The sequence below is a fragment of the Dermacentor albipictus genome, chromosome 1 (assembly GCF_038994185.2).
Source record: "Dermacentor albipictus isolate Rhodes 1998 colony chromosome 1, USDA_Dalb.pri_finalv2, whole genome shotgun sequence".
Lineage (NCBI taxonomy): Eukaryota > Metazoa > Arthropoda > Arachnida > Ixodida > Ixodidae > Dermacentor > Dermacentor albipictus.
The window spans coordinates 341,585,645-341,609,477 of NC_091821.1; the positions used below are offsets into that span (position 1 = coordinate 341,585,645).

The following is a 23,833-nucleotide window of genomic DNA, read 5'->3' on the forward strand; positions in this document are numbered from 1 at the left end:
TCTTTCTTTCTTTCTTTCTTTCTTTCTTTCTTTCTTTCTTTCTTTCTTTCTTTCTTTCTTTCTTTCTTTCTTTCACACTTAATGTGGGTGTTATACTTAATGTAGCCATAATAATGACCATGTTTTTTTTCTTCTTTTACTGTGGTAGCAGTTAACGTTATAACGTTGTTTTGCTGTCTCCTTCCTTTCAGTTTCGGTAACGAGGACGATTTGGCGACGACGGCCGTCGTTGTCAGGTGCTCGTTGTAAAATATCTCACGCTAGAACTGTTCGTAAGAGTAAATTCCAGCCAATACTGAAGTTCGGTATGTTATTAGCGAAAGCGGCCGGCAAATGTCAAAGAGCACCTACGGACGAAAAGCTTGGTGAATTCGGCATCATTTGTTTCAGCATTTCGGTCAAACATGCCAATTTAACGCAAGCTATGTAGCCCTGAAAGTAAAGACATCACGAGAGATAAGTCATCACGTCAAATGGAGACAAGGTGTCAATGGTATGACAAGGTTCTTTCTTCTTTATCATGTTTCTTGGCAGGCACGTACCCAGGGGGGGGCCCGGGGGGGGCCCGGGCCCCCCCCGAAATCAAGTGGCATACCCCCCCCCCCCCCCTCCCCACCCACGCCACCACTCCTCACACATTCCTAAAGCGCCACCAGATCAATGTTGAGACTGGACAGCTGTTCATCGGTTAGCATTATGCTGCCTTTTTCACTCCTTTTAGACGGCGGCAGTTATCGGCACCTCTTGTAATGTGAAGGACAGGTTTCTCAGATTCCGCACCCGCGCGATTAACTCGAGATGCGTTCAGTTGTCACCATCTATTCAACCGTCACGCGCATAGCTGTTGCTTTTGTAAGTTCAACCTTCTTTGTTGAGGCTGATCCTGGGACCAGGAGAGGGATGCGGCTGTTACTCAGCTGGTCTGTACTCTCATGGAACGAGTTGCGGCCAGAAAAAACGCCACTTGCGTTTAACTTTTCCCTTTGCTTCATTATTTTCTTGAGTTACGGCTCGCCGCGACGCTGGCAGATGCCCGGAACCATATACAGGTGACATGGGTTAGATAAGGTGGGAAATAAAATAATGTGAAAGAGCGCCCATCATGAAACCCTGCAATAACCCTTAAATCCAAAAGCAAGATGACTGTCGCCCGTTACCTCGTCTGTTTTTCCCTAACTGTATAGCACTTTTCGTGCAAAATTGGCAACTGGAAACAAAAATCGCAAGGAGTTGAGAAATTAAGCGATATACTAAGGGAGAGAGCCAAGGCAACAACCAAACTGCAAGCAAAAGCGAATAATAAAAAAGTTAAGCGTTGTTTATGAGACTATTTATGGATCAACATCTTTTTATTGAAAAAGGAAGTAGAGAAAACGCCGCCGGAACTGGAGAACAATTATTTGTTATGAATGACGCTTCTACAGTTATCGGTCGAACCGCCTCACGTAGCCACTTCTCTGCTATGCTTATGTGGGTGTTTTTCTAACCTTTCGCGGTGAGCGCAGTACGTCTAGAATCGCAGAGTACTGCGCTCTACGCGGTTGTATGGCACTGGCGGCCGCACAGCGTTACGCAATTCGCGGAACTGTCAAAACTGATCAACAAGGCGAAAATAACTGATATTCGAAACTATAACATGAGAAACACTGAAGAAGCCGTAAAAAATGAACGCAGCCTGAAATCAGTAAAAAAGAAACCTGGCATAGGACAAACCATGATGTATGCACTAAAAGATAAAAAGGGGGATATCATCAACAATCTCGAAGATATATTAAAAGCAGCAGAAAAATTCTAAGCTGACCTGTATACAGTACCAAGAGGAGTCACGATACCTCACTTAGAAACAGTAATGAACAGGATACAGAAACTCCTATTTGACAGAAACCACATTTGAAACCCACAGAAACCCAGAAACCCAGAAACCCACATTTGACAGCTTCTCCAGAGTAAAAACACCTGGCATTTCCCTGGCATAACGAATCTTGTTACACAAAGATGCTTGAGGTCTACCTCACCAAATTACGCTGCCGCATTCCCTCCCTAAATTTCTATTTATACAGGTCGGGTTTGGTTCTCTCTCCCCTTTGTTCTTTTTGTGAGCACGAGGGGACGATACAGCACTTTCTTCTATCTTGCCGCCGCTTTGCTGCGTTAAGAAAAAGATTGTTGGAGATAAGTTTTCGAAGAATTGGCCTGGACTTGACAGAACCTGCAATTCTTTTGTTCGGGGCGTCCACGTTGGGATTCAGCCACAGGGATGCGTGCTTCGCTGTCCAAACATTTCTTACAGAATCTAAACGAATGCCTTGCTAAATTCTATTTTTTTATTACTTTCGAAATAATTATTCCTTATTCAATAGCACCTTCCTGATTTTATTTTAGCCGGTAATTCAACCCTATTCAATGCTATTCCCATAGATATTAGGAAATTTATGCTCCATATTAATTTGGTATAATCCACCCATTTCTTGGCCAATCCCCCATCGTGGGTAGGAGCCACACGTGCCACAGGCTACTACTACAACAACAACAACAACAACAAAGGAACAAGAGATCAGGATCGCCATTCGGCCACTAGAGACTGTGAAGGAGCACGTTTACCTAGGTCAATTAATCACAGGCAACCCTGATCATGAGAAGGAAATTCACAGAAGAATAAAAATATGTTGGATCGTATACGGCAGACATTGCCAGCTCCTGACTGGAAGCTTACCATTATTATTGAAAAGTAAGGTGTGCAATCAGTGCATTTTGCCAGTGCTGACATATGGGGAAGAGACTTGTGAGCAAGTTAAGGACCGCGCAAACAGCGATCGAACGAAGATTGCTATAGGCATAACGTTAAGAGAGAAAAAGAGCGGTTTGGATCAGAGAGCGAACGGGTATAGACGATATTCTAATTGACATCAAGAGGAAACAAATGTAGCTGGGCAGGTCATGTAATGTGCCGGTTAGATAACCGTTGAACCATTAGGGTTACAGAATGGTTACCAAGAGAAGGAAAAGGCAATCGAGGACGACAAAAGACTAGACGGAGCGATGGAATTAAGAAATTCGCGGGCGCTAGTTGGAATCGGTTGGCGCAGGACAGGGGTAATTGGAGATCGCATTGCAGGGAGAGGCCTTCGTCCTGCAGTGGACATAAAACACGACGACGACGACGACGATGATGATGATGATGATGATGATGATGATGATGATGGAGGTGGTGGGCCCCCCCCGAAAAAAAATCCTGGGTACGTGCCTGTTTCTTGGGATACATCGCTGAATAAAATTAACTAGGGAGATCCCACGCGTCCTGGGAATCATTTTTGCGACTATACGTATGACGGATAGCTGGCTATCTAGCCTTCTGGGGTTGCGCAATGTGTCACCAGATGGCACAGCGGGCCCATGTTCAGTGAGAAACTGTGCGCTTGACAACGGCTATAAGATGTCATCATAATGACGATCACGACTGCCATTTCTTCCGCGAATTCTCTTCCTACTGCCTACTAGCGCGATAAGCCCTGCAAGACACATATACCTAGCTACCTCAAACTTACTTGGAGGACCAAAGAACCCTTTGTATTATTAACATCCTTAGAGTTAAGAATTCCGTGTCAGCTAGCTTAGGGCAACCTATACAGACAGCAGCCAATAGGCAGAATGAAATCAGAAGGCATGCCAGATTGTGAAGGTATTCGTATCAGAGAAATATTTCTTAATTGCGTGTGAGTACCATCTATGTCTGTTTCGTAGTGCAGTCTTGGTGTGCTTGTCACCGCTTTTGTGTCAGTGTATACGCATGAAGCTCGGCTTGTTCTATTTATTTCTTGTTCTTCCATATAACATTTTCACTTTTTTGTCTAGCTCTTGTCTTTCGCGTGCTCATCTGCTTGCGTTAGCATCCCTTTTTGCGTTACAGCTGAATTCAAAGCAAACTATTTATTTTGTAAAGCCACGTTTTAGCTGGCGAGAGAGGAGTACAACGGAAAGGCAGAGAGTATACCAAGAGTCAAATCTCTTATTTGCTACCCTGCACGTGGGGTGGGGGAAAAGGGGATTAGAAAGAAGAGAAGAGGAGGAGAGAAAAAAAACTAACAAGGAATAGAAAAGGCGTTCATGGCGTTGTTTCTGCAGTGCGATGTACTGAAGTGCGGGAAGAAAAAAATAAAGAAAGGACGAAGGGTTAGCGAAAGAAGAACAAATACGACCATTCGCGTTCGTCCTTTTTTTGCTAATATTTCATTCTTTTTCTTTTCTTTCAGCCCTACAGTGTATAAAAAAAAAGAAAGAAAGCTTGCCTTGAACATACACCAACTCGCCTAAATCACTATTTTATCCAAAGGCTTTCATTGAGCCCTATAGTTTCAACATTCTGATAAGATTCAATGATTCAACAGTCTTCTGATGGGATATATAGTCATGTATACGATGGAGGAATGTCTCGTCCGAAAAGTGGTTGGATGTCGAACTTGTTGAGCCCGGCAGTATGTGGGCTTTTCCCTGTGCACAATACTGCGGACACTGGCACAGGATATGGCTTGTGGTCTCCTCTTCACCGCAGTGGTCAGAAGCTTTGTTGTCGGCCATTCCTATGCGGAAGGCGTACAGGCATTGGTGAACGCCATGCCCTATGGCTTTTACTAGACATGCTTCAGTTAGTGCAATTCGGTTATTTCTACACATTATTTGTGTTATGTTTCGCATTCTTTCCTACTCAATGCGACACTGGTCGGTGCGTGATTCACTTTGGCTCAATTGTAATAGCACTATTATTATTATTTTTGTTTGTATGAAACATCCGGCTCTTCCTACAGTGAAGCGGCAGGCATACCGAAGAGGTTAGTCTTTCCGGCTGTGCCTCGCCGTTGTTTCCGTCTCCGAATTGCTTTTCCTGACTCCAAGCGTCAATGTTGGAAAGGTCACAAGGTGTTCGGGGAGACGTCTTCGTATCGACTGTGGTCCTGTATTAAATTCGGACGCGCCCACCTTCAACGCCCAGTGAAGCTTGGGACGAACTCAGTAACTTCACTGCAGCTGTTGCTTGCACATTGCTTTTCTTCTGATCGCAATTTTTTCTCCTTGTATCGCTCGTTCGCACGCACGCATGAACACACCCACGTGCAAGACTACACAGAGGAGAGGACCAATTCATATTACGACGTCTCCAGTCAGTGCCACCAACGTTTGATGCCGACCTGTGGTACTAATTTATTATTTATAACCTGTGATACCTGAGCACACGTTCACAAACGAGTTCATACGTTGTAGAGCTTCGTAGGAACACCCTCCCGCAGAGCGAGTGAGCGAATATATGATTAGCGAAGGCGTCCGGTCAATTATAATATATGGGCATGTACAAATTAATAGCAAATGCGGCTTGCCGACTGCAGCGCTAACAATATGTGTAAGTGTACTCTGTTTTGCAACGCTGGAGCCGCCGTCATGAAAAAGGCGCTTGCATTAATTATAAGCCCAGTATAAACAAAATGTCGCTCTCTGCACTCATCCTCACAGTCAGGCAAGCACAAATAGGCTCAAGAACATGTGAATAGGACTTAAGCAGAGCAACGCTAAGACAGTGGTTATTTCGTATATGATTGCACTGATCTCGATTTGCCTTTATCTTTCATCATCATCATAATCGTCGTCGTCGTCGATGTCATCATCATCACCATCATCACCATCATCACCATCACCATTATTATTATTATTATTATTATTATTATTATTATACATGAATATATCCATATACTTACTTGAAAGAGACAAAAAGTAAGCACGAGATATCAGGTCTCAAAGACTTAAGTACGACAATGACAAATCATTGCTAAAAAGAACACACACGCACACCAACAAAGCAACAAATTGACTCAGCGTCCCAACTTTTATTTATAGAGCTTTATTAATTTCCAGCTTTATACATATTTATATTGCAGAGAATTCAAAATCAAGCGTGTTGCTCTACAGTATATACAAACAGACAAACCGCGCGTGCACGTGAAATGAAAGCTGGGGAAAGTCACGAGGGAATCGGATTTTCTTTCTATTTCTATCGTCAAATAGGAGACCTGATATTGAATGCGCATCGGTTTATACGCTATTCGTTCGCAGAAATTTCGTTCACATTCAAAAGTGCACAATGACCGTCGGTCTCACTCGCATCCTGGCATTTTATAGCTGCACTTATTCCTTAAAACCTCAACGCCTTAAAACCTTGAAGAAGCCTCAACAATATGTACAATTAGCGAGCTTTCTGTAGCAGCCTAGCAACAGAAATTGCAGTAAACATCCTAAGTGCACTACTCCAAGACCTAAAGGAAAGGAGCTTAATCTTTGTTCATTAATACAAATGTCTTCATTTGCATCCGCTCACTCACAGAATAAAGAAAAAGATGCACGAACAGTCGTCTCGGAATGTTACTGATAAATAAACAACGCCGTCCAGTACATCGGTGCCAGACCCTAGAAACAATCGTCGTTTATTTTGTGTTACCTGCACTTCCAAACTAGGCGACAGGCGCCTAATAAGAGAGCTTTAGGCGAGGCGTTGCCGCCGTTAATCGCGGCCTAGGGCTGTTGAAGTTCCCATTCACTGCACAAAATTCCATTCCTGCAAGGCAGTTTGGCTTCATGATTCCTAAAGCGAGAGGTGACATCACGCGTTGCAACACGCGTTCTTTTTAAATCGTTGCTTTATGTACACGTCGTTCTCTTCTTGTCTAGTTTCGTACAGCTCGGCCCTCACTGCCGCGTCCAGCCTTCCGGACGTAGCCGGCGTCACACTCCTTTGCACAGCAGCTGCACGTGCTCTCGTGCACGTAGCCTGAGAGTCACGATGCTCGAAGTGCGGCCGGAACTGGCCGACTCGTCCTCGTCCTCCGGTGACTGAGACGGTGGCTTAGGCTCGTTGGACAACGTCAGGTTGAGCGGCGAGCTGCTGCTCGGAGCGGTCATCCTGCGTGGAGCGAGAAATGATATAATTAGGCCACAAAGCGTCAAAACTGTCGAACACTTTGTGACATCGGAAAAGCTGCCTTAGCCGCAACATGACTCGCAATGTGGCAAAGAGAAACGCGCGGCGGAGGGGAACTGACGATACCGCGTGAAATACGTCGCGCTTGAGATGTGTCACGTAAAATGCGCTTATGATATCCTTCCCAAGAAAAGGCAACAGACGTTTGTAACAGGCTACATCATTTATAGTAAACGAGCAGTAAAGCAATTAGGAAAAAAAAAAGAAACTCGAAGTGAAATCAAGAATTGTGTGCTAACTAGGAACAAAATTCTAAGCATTCTGGGCTCCTATTCTCTCACACGAAATGACGTTGGGAAATATTTCGTTTCTTTTGCTACACTTATTTATTAGTTTTTACTTTCCCCGGAAATGGCTGTTCTTTTCTCGTGACCTTTGAGACAATTTTCATTATTTCTTTCAAACATTCGCTTATTTCCTGCTCCTTTTGCATAGGACTGGGTTCATGTCTGTAAATTTGTATTTTCAAATAAAAGTTCAAGTGTGGTTCTTTTTTAGACAGTTTTACAGATATGGAGCGTGTAAAAGAAAAAAATGGGTGCACTGCAGAAGGATGCCTGAAGTGAATTGTCTGTCCATCTTTCTTTCTAAGCAGGGTAGTCAATCGAAACTATCACTAAAAAACGAAACTGTCCCTAAAACTGCTTGCAATTTGGTAATCTGGTTCGCACTGTGCTGAGCAAGACAAGCGAGCTCAAATTCGAAGACGAGGGACAACCTAGAAACGAGTAAACAGCGCTAACGTCCACCGTCAACATGCATTTGGTTTCAAAGTGGTTAGAAGCCAGCGTCTGTAAGGGCTCACTCATTTTTAACTGGGTCTTCGTCTCTTGATTCGCGCTCACTGACCTTGAGCAGTACTTTCTTTACATACGTTCTACATCTCTTTGTCTGCCGTTCTCTCAGTTGCCTTGGGCACATAACAAAGCTGTTGAGTGCTGTTAAATTTGTTGCTGGTAGAGTTGGTTGAAGACTAACAGACGCATGAAGGAAAGATAGAGGGCGGCCGCGAAACTTCAACTGTTTATTCGGAGAGCGAAGTAGAAGAATGCACCAGATGATCATGCGTTCATCGTTTGCGTCAGAAAATCACAGCATCGTGTGAAAAAAGTTAGAATTCTTTGCTCTAAAAGATAAACAGAACTGTCACTGATGAAGTTCGTGCCTGTTTTCTAAATATAAGAATACTCCACCGACTCTCGTGCCAACGTGTTGCTAGTTCTGCGCAGTACCTGGTTAGTGGTTTAGATGCACTCAGTCACGGGGTCCACATTTTTTACACAATTTTGACACAATTTTGACACAATCGTTTCTGACAGTTCTGCTCAGTAATGAAAAAAAAAAACAAAAAAAACCCACGGAAGCTGAGCTGCGTGTCAAAAAATCCCTTTTCTTAGAAGATGTTATTCCATTTCATCTCCGATCAGAGTGCTGCTACGCATGACCACTTCACTAAAGGCTCTATCGTGTGTTACAAGATGCTCGACGTTCCGCGTTGCGTCAGCAATGATTAGGTGGTAGTGTTTCGTTCCTCGTCACACTTGCAGCCAATAATAAAATGGTGCATGCGGTCTGTGCCGGTTATTAAATTGTTCTTACGAAAAAAAAAATGCGACCTTACTGACCGTACAACAAGTCGAAAGTTAATTACTCTGCAATTACGTAGACCCCCTAGAACATGCAGGATCTTCGAGCCACCTTTACTTTCTTTCAAGAGAGTCTGAAGCACCTCGGAATAAAATTATCTTACTCTGACACACTTATCGACAATGCACAGTGATTAGTGACTGAAAGGGTTATCACCCGCCCCGTGTCCTCCCCACCTCTCTTTCTCATAAGTCTACGGCACGCTTCCTCGTCGTGACAACACACGCGATCCCCGAGTTGTAGAGGAGTTGACGCGCACCCTTGTAGGTGGAAGGGCGCCGTCGCCGCCGAGTAGAAGTGGTGGTGGTGGTGGTGCGGAGGCTGCTGCGTGGCAGCCGCTGCAGCAGCCGCCGCGGCCAAGAAAGGGGAGCCCGACAGGAGTGGCGGGGCCAGCCACGGGTCGAGCGGCAGCGCGGGGGGCGCGCCCAGACAGCCCGCCCCCGACCCCGTCGATCCGGGCCCAGGGGACGAGCCGCCGCCTCCGACGAGCCGGTGCTGCAGGGCACTCTGCGACTCCATCTTCTCCTGGCGCCGCCACTTTGCGCGTCGGTTCTGGAACCACACCTGCGTCGAACAATGGGATGGACGGTGGTGTTAAGAGACAGAAGCTTGTCTTATAGGGTGTGCGTGTAGCGCGGAGACATGCTACATCCTGATGCTACATGCTAAGTCTACGTTGGCTCGTTAAAACTACGGCTAAGCTCGTGTTTGGCGACGCTACTCTCATCGACGCAGGGGCCGGTCACCGGTTCTGAGTGTGTCACAGACGCTCGTGATTGTTGTTCGTCGTTTCTACGGGCGCGTGCGAATAGTCGTTTTTTTTTTTCAGAACGAATTGAATTCGAATCGATTAAGGCCAGAAGTGAATCAAATCGAATATCAAATGCTTTTATAATGGTTTTCCGATAACGAAGAGTCGTTTTCAGAATTATTATAAAACGACGATCACATCCTAATAGCCAGCGTTAGCAAGTTTCTCTGGTTACATTGGACGTGTTGATGCGTAATTGGTCAAAAGCGCAAATGAAGCTTTTGGAAGCAAATAAGCAGCTTGTTTGCATAAATATGACTCTTCGGAGAGTGTGAATGATCGCTGTATAGACAATAAAGTCTGGCTTCCTCACCGACCTAGCCTGCTCCACTTTTCTCGTGTTTTATGTCGATATACTATACACCCACGTGGTGCAACTTATTTTACTTTTGCGCTAGTTTAATGCTTAACTGCACACAGCTACCATCTTGAAATATTCAACTGCTCCTGAACAGTGAATGATCAAAAATGAGTAAAATCGGAGGAAAGGAATTGTTACCTTACATTGGCCACGCAATTTACTTCTTTTCATAGATGCTATGTAGGAGTGCCATTTCTGGCAAATGTGAGCTCCAGCAACAGCTTGCTATACCGCCCTGTTGGTTGTGTATGTGAAATAATGTGTCAGGTGTACCGCGTTTCAAAAGAACATATAGTATCACCCCTGATCGCCCCCGAATCAGGCAAGTCCAAGACTGACCGACACACACACAAACACACACACACACACACACACACACACACACACACACACACACACACACACACACACACACACACACACGCACACGCACGCACGCACACTCACGCACGCACACTCACGCACGCACATTCACGCACGCACGCACACACGCACACGCATATATATATATATATATATATATATGTATGTATGTATGTATGTATGTATGTATGTATGTATGTATGTATGTATGTATGTATGTATGTATGTATGTATATGTATGTATGTGTATAATCGGTAGAAGTCCAATTTGCTATCCTGCACAGAGGAAAAGGTACTTAAAGAGATAGGAATGCCAGAAAGACGAGTATAGGAACGGAAACTGGCACACGAAATGAAGCGGCACGCGCGTCTCTATGGCAACCAATCTCGCGGGCTCGCAGGTCTCAGGAAGCCAACCAGAGCTTTGGCGTGTTGACTGCCTTTAGCGCATACGTTCGTTGGGACCACTGTCTAAGTATTTGTTGCCCTGAAAGTGGCCGGCTGTCCAATGTCTCCATAAAGTTGTAGAAAGAAGATGCCTCTCCGTACTTCAACGTGAACAGGTGCACAGAAGCCATGTTTAAGAGAGACCGTAGGCACATTAGAGCTCATCAACTTAGGGGGCCAGTATACTTATAGGGTCACGACGCTGCAAAGCCGTTCTCGGTATAAACAAGATGAACTAGTACTTCACGCAGGTCAGAGCAGCGGGAGAGGAATTGCGATAAAAAAAATGACGGGCCAGAAAAACAAGCCGAGCACGACGACGACGACGCGAGCGTCGAGGGCATAACAAATCCCGGCACGCCCGCCCGGTGCGGAGCGTCGTTGTGTGATATCTCAGCGAGAGCGACAGTGACACGCATAGCTGATGAGCCCGCTCTGTCCCTCGACACCCCTTCGCGTCATGCTCGTCTCTCTCTCTCTCTCTTTCCTTTTCACCCTTTCTGGGCGCAGCAACGCACGCGAAAGTCGCGGCCCTGGCTCCGCAGCCCGCTCCCGCGGCCCACGCATGCGCAGCTCTGTTTAGTCATACGCGCATATACCTTCGACACCCGGGGCTTCTTCGCCGACGTGGGGTCGCCGCGCCCCGCTGGTTATTCCAAGCGCGCGAACACATACAATGCACACGCAGGCCTGTCGTATACGGTCCCGCGAACGTGTGTATATATTTTGTTGAGCGCGCACGCTACTCGGATGCAAGAGCGAACTCGAGGGAGAGGGGAGGAAGTTAGAGTGAAAAGGAGGACGAGAGTGGCGCATCAGAGCATTTTATTAGACCGTTTAGGCTCCACGTGAGATCCACCGGTGGGACCCTGTATAGTGAATCAGGCAGGCAAGCAGGCTGGAAGCTGCGGTACGCATAGTGACTGTATCCACGCTATACTTTGTCCTTCAGCCCCCCCCCCTTTCCCCTCTTCACGCGTTTCCCGAAACCCTCGCTCTCGCCCGTGTGTCCCGAGGGCCAAGCAAGACACGTTTAGCCGCGCACTGTTTGCGCGTGACGCGATCAGGGTGTACGCATACGCACGATGGCTGGGCCGCAGCCAAGGGGGAAACTTGTGGAACCGATAATAAAGCTATGAATATGCTAACGAGGCCTCGGGGATGGCTGTGGTTTTTTGTGACCAGAATATGAGATTACCTGGTTCCGTTTGCCCCGCTCACAAAGCGCAGCTCGATTTTGATACTGTACGCGCGCACCGGCCTATAAACGCTCCGCTGCGGCGCGCGAAAACAGAGTTGGAAGGGGAGAAGGCTAAGTAGATGAAGAACCGCGAGGTTAATGAGAGAGAGAGCGAGGGGAAAGGAGTAAGGGGAATGAAGAGGGGAAGGGGGTGTACGCTGGTGTATGCGGAGGGACGAGTCATTTGTTGGGGAGCGTTTTGCGAGGAGCGGTGGTGCGACTCTGACCTGTAATCGTTTTGAATTGCCTCCTCTGGGGAAGGGTGATTCAAAAGGCAGCCTCGCGGTGCGGTACTCACGAAAATGAATAGGTTTCTGTTCTCTTCATTGTGACCAAGTTAACTGCCGTGTTCTGGCTCGTCTTCCTATTGAGGTTTTTTGCACTAAAGCTGGTGCATTTATTCAGCCTTATTTTTCGGTGTGCTTACCCATTTTTGGTTTGCTTCAACAATAAACTATGGCGTTCTGCTGAAGTAAGCGTTTTTGTCCGCTCACATTGGAATATTAACGACAACCGCAACACGCTACCAACATCTCCGAACATCGCTTGGATTTAAGTTTGATATTTCACTTTAGGAGATGCCGCGGTTTCTGCTGCATGTGGACCGGAACCGTTTGCACATCATACAGGGCCCGATTGCACATTTGTTGCACCGTTGCGCACGATTTAGTATTTGCAGACTGCACTGACGTTCCTACAGTTTAAAGCGCCTATCGCACAGACCCTCTGCGCAAACATAAGCGCGCGCAGAGGGTCTCTTAGGTCCGAACTTCAGAGTTACTTCACCAAAGTTTTAGACCGTAATCCACAGGTGTACGCGCTAAATTTATTGCCTTAATACTTTCACAGCCACAGAAGGCTGGGGAGGATTTTTTTCTCTTATCAAAATAGACGAACAACGAAGAGTCACGTACATTTTGTCACATGCCGGTTCGCCTATAGCTACCTGCCGAGTACACCAAACAAAATTTTGGGCTCAAGCAGTTTTTTTCGTACGCGTCAAAGTGAATGCACACAGCCTTTCGTTCCGTTCACATTAATATAATAGCCTGTAGTCGAGTATGCATGTTCACAACACCAACGACAGCCTGGCATAAAGCTGGGACCATCACATTTACTGCTGCGCAGCAGTGTTAAACTTAGTTCTCTTTCTTATTACTGAGAGGCATTGCACTTTTCTAGGAGGGATCGTAGTTTTCGATAAATAATTTCCACTTCTCCCTTTAGGTCGACTGTTTATTCCTCAGATTCTCGACATTAAGACCTCTCACATTAATCTTTTATCACTTCCATTTCGTTTAGAGAAGATTTATCGTATAACGAAAACCAGTATTGATAACAACCTCTTCCGGCAATATAGATGTCGTGTCTTATTGCGCGTCCCGAAACTTACTCTCCACTCGTGAACTTCGACCTCGACTTCGACCTCGAGCTCTTTCTCAGATGTTAGTGGTTCCTACTGTTATCCATTTCAACCTTGATCACAAAAATGATTCTGGTTCGGGTGTATCGCTGTTTTGTGTAGTGGGTTACGCTCTCGGAGGAGGGGTGAGGGGATTCATTGGGGAGGGCCTCGCATGCAGTGGTATTGCTTTTTGTGGGTTTAAGTGCATGGCGGGGGTCATGGGTTTATCTAGCTATTATTTACCGTTATCACACTTTCTGAAGCACTGGGGCTTGCCCAATCGCTCTCATGGGTGTAAGACCGCAATATGGATAAAGATATTCCCAAGGACACCTTCACAATTCTGCCGAAATCTCGCAGCTAGATCAACAACTTCAAGAAATAAGAGAAAAAAAAGAGGAAATGACAGGAGATGACCTTTCCGAGGGCTGCTTGTTTTGACCACATCTGGCGTTCATCGATCACTGCGCAGCACTCACTGAATTCATTCTTGTACAGCAGAAATTAATGTTTATGAGCGCGAAAGCAGCGAGCAACATAAAGCGGATTAAAGCACTCGAGCAAACCCCGGAAAACTGCCGTTGGAAGGCAAAAAACAACAGCAGCAACAAAAAAACGCGAGGCGCTAAAGGGAACGAACAGCCTGTCCACCGCACGCGCGTGTCGCGTTGAGAGCACGGGCGCAGCGGAGCGTAAAATGAATCTGTCGCGGGTCGTTTTCCTTTATTCTTCCTCCTGCCGTCCGAACGCGGGCACGCAGGCGCCGGAAGCCACTCAGCTCAGCGGGCATACGGCACTCGTGAGAACGCCCCCCCCCCCCCCCCCCCCCCATGCCTACACCACTATACCAGCAACGAGGCGGCAGCGTCAGCAGTGGCAATGGCTGCACGGCCGCCGACGCGCGACACAAACACACACACAAGCACCACGTGATGTCCGCGGCCGCCGTCAGGTGTCGCCAACGTGAGCGAGAGTTTAAGGACACTTTTCCTTTTGCTTTCGGGGGAAAAAAAAGGGATTATAATTAACACTGCCCCCTTCGCAGCGGCAGGGGACGCCTCGCTTCTTCACTCGGGGTTATTTCGCGGGCGCGCGAGAGGCGAATTGGAAATCAACCGAGTGAAAAAGTGGCCCCGTACCGGAGTTAATTGCGACCGTGCGTACACTATGCTCTGTCTCAGTGGTAGCGTGCAACGCAGTGTACACCGCGGCGCCGGCGTCGGCCAGCGTGAGCTGGAAGTGCGTGACGATTCAGTGCGCTCTCCTTCCGCGTTGCGTGCATTCAGTTCTGCTTCGCCTAGCAGCGAGGAAAAAAAAAAAATCTTAAACGGGCGAGTTGTAGTTGAAGCGTCAGGGAGCCTTTAAGTTCTCGCCTGAGCGTCTCTAAGGCGTAAATTATAACGTTCAAGGTGATAAGCGGGGTTCTATAGCCTGAGAAACACTGGCAGGTATGCGCCGGAGGACACCTATAGTGTACAATATTTAAAGGCGTTGCACGCATTTAAGCGGACCGAACTCGCAAGTTTCCTATAGGTGTGCGGGAGTCACGAAAGAGTGCCGCGTTGGCGTTATACACGAAGGCGTGACGGTGTGAGCACGCGCCCAATTAAACAGCACCGCTGCTGCTGCGTGTACAGCTTGCGCTCCATGCATCCGCGTTGTTCGCGGGAGCTGGTAACCACTTTTGTCATTTTTTTTTTCCGCGTTACCGGCCCGGCCTTCACGCTCGACGTTCCAAAGTATTCACGCTTTTGACTCTTCATTTCCGCGTGAGCGACACGACCAGGTAGGAGGCGAAAATAATTACGCCTTAGCGGTTACAATAACGAGTGCAGTGGAAGTCTAGGCGTTATGATGTGCGTAATTTGCAGAGTGAGCCACGGAAGCCGCTTCATTGTTTCGAAATGTTGGGCGTCGCGCGACCGCTGCCTCATGATTATAATTGTTCGAGCACTGCTTTCCGCCTTTGAGAGCTACGTTGCCGCTCTCACCCACTTTTCACAGTACACGCGCTGCCTGTATTTTCTATGTTACCTCGACGCTTTTACCCATGGCAAGGCATATAGTCAAAAAGGCCTTGTCAAGGGCGCGAATAGCTAAAAAAGGGACAAAAATGTTGCCCTCCCTATGCCCAGGTCAACAAAGGTTACGAAGAAAGCAGAACATTAACGAGATACTATGGGAAGAATAAAGGCACGTCCTTCAGTATAACTAACACGTAAGCAAACATAAAGCGTTTATTGCCGATATCAACAGGCAACGATTGTAACGTGTGTCAGATGTAACTAGGATAGTTTCGTGTTGGATGTGACTTTGTCACAGCTAGATTCGACTTACAAAAATACTTGGATTGTGATCAGTGAGTCAACCGTAGCACAAAGACGAACATGTCAACATTTTCTTTTCCTAGACACAGGGTTAGATCAGCTTTAGTGATAGTCTGTGTTGTACAACTGTGTGCTAAGTGGCGCACTTGTGTTCTGTGTTTGCCGACTATATGATTGAATTTAGCTGTGTTCTGACTTGCCATCCATGTTAGTACGTGATGCAATTCATGCTGCGCTAACGGCTAAATACTGCAAGACGCATACATTTGTAAGGTGGCGCGAATTGACGTTAGATGTACTGCGAACTCTTCATTGCGACATACTTATGTTTATTATGAACATATTGATTATCACCTATAATTAATTAAAAATATGTTTGTTTTAAAACTTAGAGTTTAGGAGCAGGTACAATATTCTACATAAATCGCTCCAAAGCAGCCAATTTATAAGAGAACAGAACTGCGAGATACACGAAAATTTAATTTGCGACCACAAATACACATACACAAAAAGAAGAGTTCCTCAGGAGGTAGAACTGAGGTCGCCTGTGAGTGCCATATTCCACATACTATATTTGTGAGCACGCAAAGAAGAGACACAAAAGAGACAAAGTGAGGGAGTTGAATGATAAAAGCAGTGAGGCTAACCAGAAGAGACGCTCCTGTATGCTATTTTACGCTGGGGAAATGGTCAAGGGGGCCATATAGATATAACAGCGAAGAAAGAAAGCGAACCCGTGAAATACAAAACGGGAAGAGTCCTATATATAGGTTTGTCCCACCAAAAGTCGGTAAAAATGCTGTTGAAGTTCCTACAATCGGGGAACCTATTAAGTGATTCTGATACTCACGCCCGCGTTTGCCGTCCTCTTCGGTACATGAAAGTTTACGGAAGTGTTAGAATGCCGCAATCACGGGCTTAATAAAGACAGGCGTTTTATAACAACGTACGAAAAGTAATAACGTTAGTTCGTGTGCATTAAGGCTCCTTGATCCACGCTCTTCCGAGCTAGCCAATGGAAAACGTCATGGAGGGGCTGTCCAACGCTTAACAATCATGTTAACGACATACGACTGTGCAGAAAAGTGAAAATATCTTTTTTTGCATTTGTCAGCCTATGCTCCTAAATAAAGAAGCGTCTTGCGCAGAGGACAGCACGCACGCGTAGTCCCAGCATAGACAGACGTAGTGACCTCTCACCTGCACCCTGACTTCCGGCAGGTTGACCTTCATGGCCAGCTCCTCGCGGCTGTACACGTCCGGGTAGTGGGACTTCTCGAACGCCCTCTCCAGCTCGTGCAGTTGGAACGTGGTGAAGGTGGTTCGGTTGCGCCGGTGCTTCTTCTTGGAGCCCGCCGCACCACCGCCCGCCGGGGACAGCGAGGAAGACGATCCGGAACCACCCGGAGCGGGCGACGTCCCTTCGGCAGGCAGGTGCGTCGTCGCGCCTTCCGGGCCGGGGCTTCCACGACTTCCGGTTCCGGGTGACAGTTCGGGTCCGCTAGAGACTTCCAGGCCGGCTGTGCGTGAAAAAGCGAGCACCGCTGTCTTTCTCAACGCCGGAGAAAACAGAAGCGAACAAGGTACGCGAACGAAAAGCGGGCTATAAGCTTTTATTCGTATTAGACGCGCTAAAGCCAAATGAGACAATATGCGCAATTAAAAGAAGATACCTAACTGACGTCAATGACGTGACGTCACTTATGTAGTATCCTTCCCTTGCATACGCGTCACGGTGGCTCAGTGTCTGTGGCATGCTGCTCCTGAGCGTGGCGTGTTGCTCCTTGTCTCAAAACAAAACAAGGAACGAACAAGCGAAAAGCAGGTTGTCGTATTTCGGCATATTGGAAGGAGCAGCGCCAAGATAGACAAAGCACACTGGTGAAAAAAAGTCACAAGTGATGCCATGAATGTCGTGTTACTTTTGGTCGCATCTTTTAACCTGCGTACTCGTCTTCGATACCTCAGTGGTTACGTCCTCATAGTGTTCTGTTGCTGAGCTTGAGGTTGGGTGTACGACTCCCGGTGTTGGCGGCGGCACTCTTACAGGGGCAGAATGTTAGAGCACTCGCGCACCAAGCTTAGACCGCACAATAAGGTATTCCGGATTTTCAGAGTTAATCCAAAGTTCCTCACCACTGCGGCTTTCATGGAACGACTGTGACTTTTGGACACAAGGCCTCGTAATTTAATTAAATTATTTCACTTGTTTGCGTTATTTGTCGCTGCTCCTACCAATTTTTACAATCAGCCAGCACAACTGTCGATCGTGTCCTGTTTGTGATACGTCTGAGGCGGCAAATGATTTTTAGGCGTGATACAACTAAAACGCGGTGGACGTGCTGAACGTTTCAACATTTCGCGGTGCGTGAAATAAAAACATTGCATCAAAGCGCTTCGTACACCACCATCTATACGCGGCCTTATATATATATGGCGCCACATTTTCTAACTTGACTGAGGTGTGACATATACTATACCTGACAGTATGCGATAATGCGGAAGGAACTGATCGAAACGCGCAATTCACCAATGAACGAGAACATAACTACATCGCAGCCTATCAAGGATGTCCGTGCAACCACTTCATTTTCTTTCTTTTTCAATTTGACAATGGTTACGTTGTTGCCACCTATGACCACAATTACTTGACGCAGTTGAAGTGCGTAGAAACAGTTCGTAGAAGTTGTACTCTGAACACGGTTGATTAAGCGAAAAGTAGCAAGTGCCGACACATCGGCTTCCGACGTAAACGGCAGCTCCGAGGGGAGACGGACGTCCGTCCGTCCGGCGCCTCCCTGTCGCTGGGGCGGAGCGCGCTCTCACGCGGGAGAACGCCTCAGATTAGCTCCGCGCTCACTACACGCTCTCTATCGTGTTCATCGTGTTCGAACGGCTCCTCTCAAAGGCTTAAACCCACTTCAAAATGGCTACTTTAAAAACAACCTTCCTTTGTAGGGCGCGCATTCAGCGGGCGCACAATGGCCACAACGCGGCCGCAGAAAGAGGGGAGAACGGCTGCCATTGGGCCGCAGCTCTCGAAAGCACACTAGCGCGTGTCTCCAATACCTTCCACTACTCTCCTACATTTCTTATTCCCTTTCTGTATAATGCTTTTTAGACGGTGTATATACGGTACACACTCGTAGTAAATGCACACCCCCTACACAGGGACGCGCCGCTTTCGCATGGAAACGCACGAGCCAACAGGCAGAACAGCAGCTCGCTGCCGGGGAGCGATGGGAGATGTCCGCGGCGGGCGCACCTAAAGGTGGCACGGCGGCTAGGAGCGCTGACAAGAAAGAAAAAAAGAAAGAAAGAAAGGAGCTTTACCGACGTCTTCCGCGCTCTCTCCTCGTAACAGGCCTGGCGCGACGACGCCAGTCTCTCTATCGCTTTGCTTGCGTCTCACACTGGGCGTGCGTCTCTGTGTGCGTGTCTGTTATCTTTTGCCTCGCGCAACTCACCGTGAAAAGATGCGCGGGCCACGGAGGAGGACTCGGGGGAGATGCGAGATAGAGGACGAAAGGTGGCCTGAAGCTTGAAGAGGCCAAGAAAGAACCCGAAGAAAAAAAAAAGGAAGCACACCGGGAGAAGAAAAGGAGGTTGGTTCAGAATTCTGCCGCTACACAAATGTTTGTGGAAGCGGGCGTCCTGCCCCGTTGTGCGGGGCTCACAGCCCGGTGCTCCGCAGCTATCCTCCTCTCCCTCCCCCCAACAACCCCAGCACCCCCCTAGCTACATCCACGCTTGCTCTGTACTCACTCCCCTACCCGACTTGTCCTCTGCTTTCTGAGGCAGACGACGCGCCGGCCAGACGGCGACGGGATGTCTGCCGTCGTTGTCGTCTGCTAAACGGCCATGGTTTGTCCCCCAGTCAGCTCCGCCGCCCGTGTTCACACCACAGCCCGTTCACAGCACATAAAGGAAGGGGGGCGTGTTGAGGGGGGGGGGGGGGGTACGAGGGGGTTTCCGCAACTGCTAATTTCGCGGTGCCCCTTTCTTCGGCGTGCGCGCCCCTCGTTCGACTCCCGCCCCCTCGTACTCCCGTTTTGCGCTAAATAGCCCTTTGGGGAGCTAAATTAACCCCGCGCGCACGATAGAGAGGGAGCTTTTTTTCAAAGGAGCCCCCGACAGAAGGTTTGGACGGGACGCAGGAGATCCGGGGGGACAGCAAGCGACACGAGGGAAGCTTGGCTGTGATCGGTGTACGTATATATTGGGTCGTCGGGCAATTTGATTCGTGTGAATGTCTGCAGATGGCGCCGCTTTTCACTTAATTGTGCCCGCTTGTAAGTGCGGTGGGTCGAGTGGCGTTAGCTCCGGTCCAGTGGTCCGTAAGCACGCGCGATTGAATGTGGGCCGCGCAGCCCATTGGTCCTCAGTTGTGCCTCGACATATGGCTTGCTTATATTATTCGTGCACTTACTTCTTCGAGTATATGTACGCACACAACCGAAGTAAAGCAACTTTGTTTGTTCATAGCAATAAAAATGGCCTTGTCGTCTCCAGCGTCTCCATACAGAGGCATTTCAAAGCGATGAAACAAACAAAGTTCGATATTCATGGTTCATTCATATTCATGGCAGACGATATTCATGGTTGCACATAGTAAAGCATAAATGTAGAGAAGGTGCAAGTCACCAGGGTTCTAGTTATATTTAGATAGGGAAATGTTTTATTTATCTCCTATGTTACAATTCTTTCCCTGCTTAGAACAATTAACAACAAAATGACAATAAGATAACTTTAATGACAATAAGATAACTTTATCCGTGGAGACATCGAGAGTTATGGTTACGACATTTTATTCAAGTTTAAGCTGGAAAAAAATGTTTGATGCTCCTAGAAGAGGTTATTGTAAACTCCGAAACACATTCCTCTTGTAGATGAGGTAGGGGAGCTAGAGTAAATATAATCTGCGAAGAAAGCTATCCGAGAAGGCAAGGGTTCTTATGCCAGTGCACAATTCGTGTGTGCTTTCAGAGGATGGTTTTTATATCGCTGTTGTACAGTCGATAAAGAGAAAGTGCATATGAAATTAATATTAAGTAGGTTGGTGACCAGTAGTAGCATGACTTCCAATAGTTCGATGAGAAAGCCGCCAATACCTGATGAAGTCATATTTAGACTGAGCTATCAATTATTTTCAAATCATGACGTGCTATCTAGCTGAGAAATACATTTCTAGGTGCCCATACAATATCTGCTGCTAAGAGAAATTCTAGAGCTGCGCGCGCACAACAGTTCCGACTCTGAAGACACATCGCGCGGAGAAAAAAGGTGTCATCACGCATTTACAATGTTAAGCCGGTCAGTTCCCCAGGACAGTTACTTAAGAGGAATCGAAACAAGTAAAAAAAAAAAAAACTACGAGGCTTTTCTCCAGGCTTTCAAAAGCGTGTACATGCATGTTTGCAAAACGTACATACACACTACTGTAAGGTGTGCTTGTAAATCGGTGCGGCCAATTCGTCTCGGCTGTCTATGTTCGTGTGTTGCGGGCACGAGGAACAAACGTGAGCGATGTCGTTGAACCCACGTCCTCAGTTCCTTGTTCAGCATAGGCTGGGTGTTTCTGCTTGCACCTGCCTTTCCTCCTCTTCGTGTTCATTCTAGTCTTCTCACTACACGTGGTGAGTTGTTCCTTCCGCAATGCTATGCCGCCACATTCTGTGTTCTTGCCATTGCATGGGATTAGCTGTTCTGTTGGTGCGTGTCGTCGACGCGCGACCATCTGCAGGCTTACACCGCGCACTGTTTGAAAGGTGTAAAGGGCTAATCTAGGATCAAGGGTCCCCGGAGGTGCCGGTTAGCCAATGATACCGAAGACTCACTCACTTCCGTATGCTTACACTGACGTCCGACAGATCACCACAAGGAGGCAGCTCTAAACGACCGCTTTCAAAACAACCAAATCTACAGGTACGGAAGAGGCAAGAAAGACACCACACGCAGACGTCTCTGTGGGAGGCAGCGTGTTTATCTCTCTACAAGGCATATTCAAGCAAACTACGAAGAGCTTTACCTCCACCTGATATTCGCGCCTGCTTCCCCGGGTATACAAGCGAGTACAGCGATCAGTAAGCCCACCACCCCTTCCCCCGTCCTTCGAAGTGTGGGACGTGGGTTCAACGACACTGTTTGCCCACGTTAGTTCCTTATCCCCGCAGCACGCGAATATTCATAGCTGGTCAATAATACGGAGCCTCACGACCAGCTTAAGCCAGGAAGAGGGGGAAAAAAAAAAAACCCTGCCCGAAGCAGCGCTGCTTAGCCACCTCGACGAAGATTATGCGGTGACGAGAGACGCATGCACGTATCCGCAGACACGGGTCACCGCGGAGCATTTATCCGTAATTTACTGTCCCTTCCGAGAAGTTACGGGGAGGGGGGGGGTCGAGGGCAGAAGAGGAGACGCAAAGCGCAGGGAAGGGGGGACTTGGCTAGGCAGGCCGTGGGCACGCTTAGATGCCCCGTCTGGCTCCAGCTTGTCGCGAACGGTCTCCGGACAAAGACACAAAGTGGCGGCGGCAGGAGTATAGTGGCAGGGCTCCCTTCGTGTATATACACAGGAGCATGACCCTCTTTTGCTGCCTCCGTGAGTCGCGCTGACCCCCTGTTCCGAGCCTCGGGCCCCCGCTTGTGCACTCTTGTGATGGGGGGCTTCGGTCACAATACAGTGTTTTTGTACTCGCTCATAACTGCGCGCGCGGGGCCTGGAACGGGAGAGCATGTCCAACAATGGGACCCCCTGATAGGCGCTGCTCAAAGAGATTAGGAGGCCATAGAATAACACGCCGACGGTGAGCCGCGGTGGAAGGGACGTAAAGTACTCGCTGTACCAACGGGTACTGAAAAAAAAAAAAAATTAACCCCAGCAAAGCGACATGCAAAAAACAAAAGTAAAAGAGCAAACAAGCTCGTACGCGCATAAAAATTAGCCCTGCCCCCTTCTGCGCAGTGTTCGGCTCTGCGGGAATCTATGGGTGCCCGTTTGTCGCTTGCTTATCCGTTAAAAAGCGAAGGGGGCGAGGGAAAGAGTGGGAGCGGAGGGACGCAGTTGTTCGGGGGTAGGAAAGCAAGCGATTTGTCCGTCTTGGATTTTTTCTATTCTTTTCTTTTTCCTGCAGGATGAGATAAGTGGAACCAATCATCGGATTTTGGGTTGTCGATGCGTGTGGACATGAAAAGACGAGACCAGCGACGGTGAACAGCGCTGGTAGTACGCATCAGCGAGCGTTTGTCCGAGTTCGAGTCGACGACCATCGCAGGACACTTTAGCCAAGGACAACCGGGAGAGAGAAAGGATGCATGTAATGCACTGATGTACGCATGCTGGCGGAAGGAGCGAGCAGGCACTTATCGTGCTGTGGCCGCGTAGTTTGTTGGCTAAATCGTGGTCCAGTATACGTTTCCCGAGTAGCTCACGTAAATGGTTCGAATAGCTAGTACATGACCCTCGTAAACAAGAGGGCTAGATCAGAATAATTTAGGGATGCTTTTCGCTCGGTTCTATTCTTTTTTTATCATCGAACGATCAGGGCCGACCGGTTGTGGTGATAACAAGGGTGGAGTGAAGTTTGGGCGACTGACGAAGCGCGATAAAGAAAAGAATTGGAATAGTATCGTTACATTATCCCGGCCCGGAGTTCCACTGCCTTTTGTGTTGCGTTACAATGCTCCTCGCTATTTTTCCAACGCCGAGTTTTAATCGGGAAAATTTCGCAGATTACGACTACAGCGAGGGGAGAGAAAGAAACACAGAGAGAATACGATGAGGTTGTTGCTGTGTTCTGGTTTCATTTAAATGTTTCATTTCATTTAAGTATTAAAGCGCGGACTTTCAACATATATAGGCCGTCGGACCCCGGAACACTCGAAATAAACATCGCGGTCTCTCTCTATATCCTGCCTAACAGGCGGGCAAATAAGTGTGCCAACAAGCTTGCCGCAGCCCGTGTGCCCTTGTGTTAGAGAATGTTCAAGTAAGGATGTTACACTCCTGCAACGTGGGTGCGACATAATACGTTGCGTCGATCAAGTGAAATGAATTACGGGCTCGCTATTCTCTCGCGACCGTTCCAATTAACCACTTCGCGCACTCGCAGCTTCCTACACGTATAACTCGAGAAATTACCTGACTTTATGCAACATCACTATACGTAGTCTATAGTCGCCCTAGTTCGCATCTTCATTCTTTAGACCTTT

The 23,833-nt window shown here is 47.7% G+C and overlaps 1 protein-coding gene and 1 long non-coding RNA gene across 2 annotated transcripts in view; one reads left to right on the forward strand and one right to left on the reverse strand.

Annotated features, from left to right (window-relative positions):
• Positions 1–5,948: 5,948 nt before the first annotated feature.
• LOC135906107 (retinal homeobox protein Rx1-like) overlaps positions 5,949–23,833 on the reverse strand; it is a 45,684-nt gene continuing 27,799 nt past the window's right edge. The window contains exons 2-4 of the mRNA XM_065437691.1: positions 16,823–17,142; positions 8,928–9,232; positions 5,949–6,943 (exon numbers count right to left, since the gene is read on the reverse strand). Of these exons, the coding sequence (XP_065293763.1) occupies positions 6,766–6,943; positions 8,928–9,232; positions 16,823–17,142 (803 nt within the window). The 3' untranslated portion in view covers positions 5,949–6,765. The remainder of the gene's footprint in view (positions 6,944–8,927; positions 9,233–16,822; positions 17,143–23,833) is intronic.
• The window catches only part of LOC135906837 (uncharacterized), a 145,102-nt gene continuing 138,335 nt past the window's right edge, over positions 17,067–23,833 (forward strand). The window contains exon 1 of the long non-coding RNA XR_010565901.1: positions 17,067–17,205. This is a non-coding gene — a long non-coding RNA (uncharacterized lncRNA). The remainder of the gene's footprint in view (positions 17,206–23,833) is intronic.